This window comes from Podarcis pityusensis (assembly GCF_964106645.2).
Source record: "Podarcis pityusensis genome assembly, chromosome: 3".
In the NCBI taxonomy this organism is placed as follows: domain Eukaryota; kingdom Metazoa; phylum Chordata; class Lepidosauria; order Squamata; family Lacertidae; genus Podarcis; species Podarcis pityusensis.
The window spans coordinates 74,664,946-74,670,945 of record NC_138026.1 but is presented as its reverse complement, the minus strand read 5'-3'; the positions used below and the strand labels follow the sequence as shown (position 1 = coordinate 74,670,945).

The following is a 6,000-nucleotide window of genomic DNA, read 5'->3' as shown; positions in this document are numbered from 1 at the left end:
TACAGGAGAGGAAGTGGATCAGTGCCTGTATGCAGTAATTGACAGAATGAGGGCTAATAAGCCATGCCTGCCTTTTATAGATATTTAGACTTTTTGTTGTTGTCGTTTAGTCGTGTCCGACTCTTCGTGACCCCGTGGACCAGAGCACGCCCGGCACTTCTGTCTTCCACTGCCTCCCGCAATTTGGTCAAAATTTAGACTATACATCCAAGTAATAAAATGGGCTTTTGTGCCAACCTATTAAATCATTCTTTTGGGTGACTGTGTGAAATTTAAACCGGTGCAGGGAACAGGCTAAAATTACACTACAGTGCATACAATGTGTGGCAGATGTATGTGTGATATTCAACTAAATTTTACTCAGAGTAGACCAAATGAAATAAACAAGTCATGTTCAGTAATTGGGGTCTACTCTGAGTAAATCTTAGTTGAGCAGCACCCTGTGTTGCCACTTTTGCCTTCTGGCAACTGGTTCTTCACTGAAATCAGCTGTATTTCTTCTGGATATATCCAATAATTCTCAGTTATAGAAAAGGATTTTGTTTTCTGTTGGGTTCCTAAAAGGAAGTGATTCAATTATTTAGAATCCACAAAAATAATCAGGAACAAAGGACTTGCACCATCAACAACATACAAAAGAAGTGGTCACTGCTCTTTATTGAGGTAAGTTAACACAGCAACTAAAGCCTTTTCAGGCAATGAGCTGAATCTGTACTTAATGCTTCAATCATGGTTCTTAATGTTGGAAAGTATTCTGATACCAGTGGGAGACTCTTGTAAGAAGGCGAAATGCTGGAAAAGGAAAATGCAAATATTAATAGAAACATAGTCCATGACTTAAGTTTGAAATAAACCTGATATTTTGTATTTTTGCTTAAGCACTCCAAAAATGCTAATTTAACTCAACTGGAACTTTATTGCTCAAGTTTTGGGGCAAGTGACTACCTATGCATTTTGTCTTCAAAATGTTCTAGCATTAAAATACCAAGTTTCACAATAGTATGGTTCATTATTTCAGACATTTAACACCATATATTGTAGAAGAACTGTCAAGTACATTGCGATGATAACTATCAATGAAGGAAGCTAATTATCACCATGGTTCTAATCCAGAAAACCACAAAGAAATTTAATGTATTAGGTTATTTTTCCCTTCCGCTAGAGAGTAAAATGCCACACATGCAGACCTCTATGGTGTGCCAAATTCAAACAGTTCTTTCTAGTTTGGGTCTATTGCTTCATGTAACTTTAGTACTACTTAAATTTATAATAGGAACCAGGCCTTTTAGATGTGGTGGTTTAAGTTTAACAAGAACTACTTTGTTATCACAAACTATATTTGAGTAGTGTCACAAGCAGCAGCCATAGATATATGGGCAGAGGGTGAAATGCAATAGCTGCCATAAGTTGGAATTTGTGAAAGCACTCTTCTGTTAACTCAACTTTTCAAAGTAACAAAGACTGCCTTTCTGAGGAAAGCTGGGACTTTTTTTTAGGACATGCAAAACCTTGAGCCAACATTAACAATTTTACCTTTTCAGATTCAGCCAATCTTTTGCCACTTTACTGAAGGCCTCTGATCCAGCTGCTGTCATAGCTTCAAAATCAATCAGCTGGAACACACATTAAATATAAACAACTAAATGCAAAAATAAGTGCACTGTCAGAACATACCCTCACATTTAGCACCATCGAAAAGGTATTTGTAATGGAAGTTGGAAGACGAGAAGAGCTGAACTGTATGCTTTGGATTTGTTTGCTTTAAATATGCTATTTTAGCAGTTGTGGTATAACAATGAAAGGCTAGTTGGAAGTTGCTAGTATGATTTAAAGGGGGGAAAGATTTAAAATTTAAAGAAAACCATCATCACAAGAGACTAGATGAGTGCGGTATAAATAATAAAGTATTATTATTATTGATGATGATGCTTCCTGTTGCAAGACACAAAGTTCCAAACTATTTTGAAGCAAAAAATGTGAAAAACTTCATTTGATCATAAAGAGAAGTTACTATTGTCCTAATCACATAGAAACTTTCATCTCATTTACAACACACTCCATCACTTCTAGCATCTGCCAAGAACAATAACAGGAACATTACCTAATGATAGTTAAATCTAGGAAATAGATTTACTAGGAAGCTAGTTCCACTGGGTGATATATCCAACACTGCACAAGAGGAAGTTCACTCATGCAATGGAAGTTCTTTTCCTATTCCCCACCCCACTGCCAAATGCAAATTTCCAGTTAGTTCTAGATGGTACCCTAACCCTCCAGAGCAGGTCAGGGGGAAAGGGTAGGGTGAAGAACTTCTGCAAACGGTGCTCATTCCATTTGCAGGTAGACAACACTGGACATCACCTTCTGAGATTAGGATTGCTGCTTTATTTAATTATTTTGCTACACCAACAGTTTCCAGTCCATAGGGCTACTTCTCACATTGAAACAAGAATGCTCTCTCACACATCTCACTTCTTTTTCAAAATAACATGTCTTTATCTTTTGAGAAGTTGCAGCTATTCACAAACTGCTTCCTGAACATCTGCATTACTTCATACCTAGCCCCACATTATGCTTTAAATAACTTTTTGGACACAGGTGTGACCTGCGGGAAAAACTTGGGTGTCACAAGCTGCTCTTTTCTAAATTTCAGGGCATTTTATTCAGAGTGTACCTTTCCTTTCGGAATCTTTCCTGATACTTCTTTTCCACTTGCCATTAGAGCTCCCATGACTATTGAATAAGCCACCACACTGAGAAACAAACAAAAACAGAAGAAATAAAATGCACACAAAGCATTCCATGGAAACACAAGAACATATTTTACTGCTTTTAAAGGTTAAGAGATTCTCCATTTTCATAAATATTTAAAATCAATGCAATGTACTTGTGACCTGGCTGTATTAACTTCAATATTGCTATATCGAGCTTAATAGTGCAATCCTGCACAGAAGTAAGCTGCATTGAGTGCAACAGGATTTACTTTCAAGTGTATTTTTAAAAAACTGCAGAGTGTAAGACAAGTTTTAAAGTTTTAACATGTCAAATACAAAATGAGAAATACATCTACTACAAAATGGAGAAAATGTTCTCTCATTAAAGATGCACACAAGAATAATATGACTGCCAACATTTATGTAAAAGTGTTTAGGACTTGGGGCAGGAGAAAGAAGAACTGGTAAGATCTCATATCACTGTGCACAATGTAATCTTTATGGATACAGTTATTACATAAGAAGAAAGATACTAACCTGGACCCTCTGGACAGAGGCATTAAGTTATAGAAATAATATACGAGAGACAGGATTAGACTGCACACAGCATCCGACTCCTAAGAAAAATAAAACCATGTATTTAACATGAAAAATCAAAATACCAATAGAAAACTGCATGCACCAAGCAAATTAAATTAAATGAATGGAATTTATGGAAATAAACTGTTTTCATTCTGCAATATGCAGTATTTTATTATATGTATAATTCTTTATTAAGTTGGTAGTTGTAGCATGACAAGAAGCAGCATTCAAGCAGGAAAAGGTGTATATAGGACAGTAAGCCATATAGACATGTTTCATTTGCTAAGGCCTTCTAAGCTTTGTATATAATGTGGTTGTTTCTCAAGCCGTGCTAAAAAACATTTTTTTTAAATCTGCCATGTTAATTTGGGGGGGGGGGGTGTCAGATTGTGAGTTACCTTGAATAGTAATGGAACAGAAAGGACAGATAAGAGATTTTAAAAACGGGTTGGATCCAGAGCTCCTGTGAGCAGAATTCCTGCTGGAAGAAGGTAGGGTGGGGATCAGATTTTAGCCAATAGCTCTTGGGAGGACAAGGCATCCTTGTGTGGGAGGTGGCATTTGGGGGGAATGAGAGAAAGGAGCCTCCCCTTTCCTTCCGAGGGAGCTTCTGTTGTATCTCAGTGCGTTCCACAAATGGAAAAAGGCTGTTCACAGAAAGGACACTCTGGATCCAGCCCAACAAAAATAAATTTTAAAATGTTTAAACAATGCATTGCATTTAACCATAAATAGGAGTAATCTCTTAAATATTTTATAGTGATGGCATGCGTTTTAACTAATACTTTGTGTTGGACTGGTGCCTGGAAGCAGTAATGGGCTGGATGAGGGCCAATAAACTGAGGCTGAATCCTGACAAGACACAGGCCCTATGGGTAGGTTGGTTCTCAGGTTTGAGAATTGGCTGGACATATAGCTTTAGATGCATAGTCTGGGGTTGTGCTTGACCCAGCGCTGTCACTTGAGGCTCAGGTGACTTCAGTGGTGTGCTTGGCCTAACATATATACATAATTTTATTTGCATGCCGTCTTTCCAGAGTTAAAACCATGCTCAATGTGGCTTACAACATGAAAAAATACATAATGATGAACGTAACAAAAGTAGTCATAAACAAAAAATAAAATAAAAAAGTAAACAACCAAATTGAAACAATTTCTACATCAACATCCATAACAACATCTAAAATAAAGATACAAAAAACTAACAACAATAACAGCAACAACCCCCCACCCACCCATTGTGTTCATTTTGGCCCTAAGAATATTGGTCCAAAAAACACTGACATGCGGAATTTTGAAATTTGCTTTTACAGAAAGGATATGGCAATCCCTTTCAAATGATACCTTTCCTCCTCATGCACTGCTCTCTAGAGCAGCTAGTGAGTCATTTGATGAACAGACCAAAAGGGTCACTTTTTCTGGTTCACCCAGACCAGAATAGCTTGGCCACGATGGTCACTGGTTTGGTAACTTCCTGGTTATAACCTGGTCTTACATGATGTTGCCCTTGAAGGGGATACAAAAGCTATAATTGGAGTAGAATGTGGCTGACAGAATGTGAACTGGTATGGTTTGTTGAAACATTTTGAAAAGCTGCCTATATGCTTCTGAGACAGTATTCAAGGTGCTGATGTTGACATGCCAAGCCTATGATGATGGTGATGATGACAATTTGCATACCACCCTTCAACCAGTGATCACAGGGTGGTTTACAAATGCCTTGAGATGCAAATATCTGAAGAAACATCTCTCTGTGTATCAGCCTGCCTGTGCTCTTAGACCTTTTGGGCTCATGATACTAAAAACTAATTACATAATGGAAGATCTTACCCCAGATTCTGCAGATGAAACAAGTAGTTTTCCTTTGGTAGTTAAGTCTTTATAAAGAGCATCTATTTCTGCATGATACAGTTGTGTTCTTTCTTCTGTTGTCTGCGTTTCAACTGAAAATAGTATGTTCCCAATCCTGAAAATATATGTCTGCATCAGAGGCATGTTTTTAAAATAAACAAATACATTCAACAACACATACATAAACAAACACATACAAATGCATACAGATTATATACGATTGGTTAAGTTGCTCTAAAATGTATTTCAATAATTTCCAGTTGAATATAGAAATGAGTGCAATGTTACTTTGGCTTCAGAGACCAAATATCAAAACTGAAAAGGCAACATAAAAAGACAAGGCAGATTTTTTGTTAATTAGTTGGTAATATTTTTAATCTTTTTAAAAACACACACTCACACAAATATGGCGAGATGATTATGAATGGGCAGAAGCAGGACCTGGTGGAACCTACCCTTTAGCTACTACATTGCCCATATAAAAATTTAGTGAGTATCCCTGAAAAGGAAAAATACAGAATATTGCTTTGATTCCCTCCCCCCCTTTTTCACAGAAGAAGAGTTGTTATACTAGTATATTAACTGGGGAGCATAAGCAGCCAGAACAAGGGTGGGTAACATGTGCCATCCAAACTGTATACCTGAGAAGCTTCCAATATGGATAAGGATAAAACTATAATAAGTGTATACAACTTACAAGGTGTTAGTAAAGTCAGATTTTGGTTAAGTGTTAGGACATGTTTGCATGGATTATATGGGTGTAAATATTTTAAATTAATACTACATTAAAGCACATAAAATGCAGCTTTGCTGACAAAGTTTACTACAGAAGGAAAACCAAGCATATTTGAAA

At 36.9% G+C, this 6,000-nt stretch overlaps 1 protein-coding gene across 4 annotated transcripts in view; it reads right to left on the bottom strand.

Moving 5' to 3' along the window:
• Positions 1–631: 631 nt before the first annotated feature.
• Positions 632–6,000, bottom strand: part of TTC13 (tetratricopeptide repeat domain 13) — a 28,946-nt gene continuing 23,577 nt past the window's right edge. For all 4 annotated transcript variants that reach the window (XM_080998622.1, XM_080998623.1, XM_080998624.1 and 1 more), the window contains 5 exons: positions 5,127–5,262; positions 3,252–3,331; positions 2,675–2,753; positions 1,534–1,613; positions 632–792 (listed from right to left, as the gene is read on the bottom strand). In XM_080998622.1, the coding sequence (XP_080854748.1) occupies positions 681–792; positions 1,534–1,613; positions 2,675–2,753; positions 3,252–3,331; positions 5,127–5,262 (487 nt within the window). In that variant the 3' untranslated portion in view covers positions 632–680. The remainder of the gene's footprint in view (positions 793–1,533; positions 1,614–2,674; positions 2,754–3,251; positions 3,332–5,126; positions 5,263–6,000) is intronic.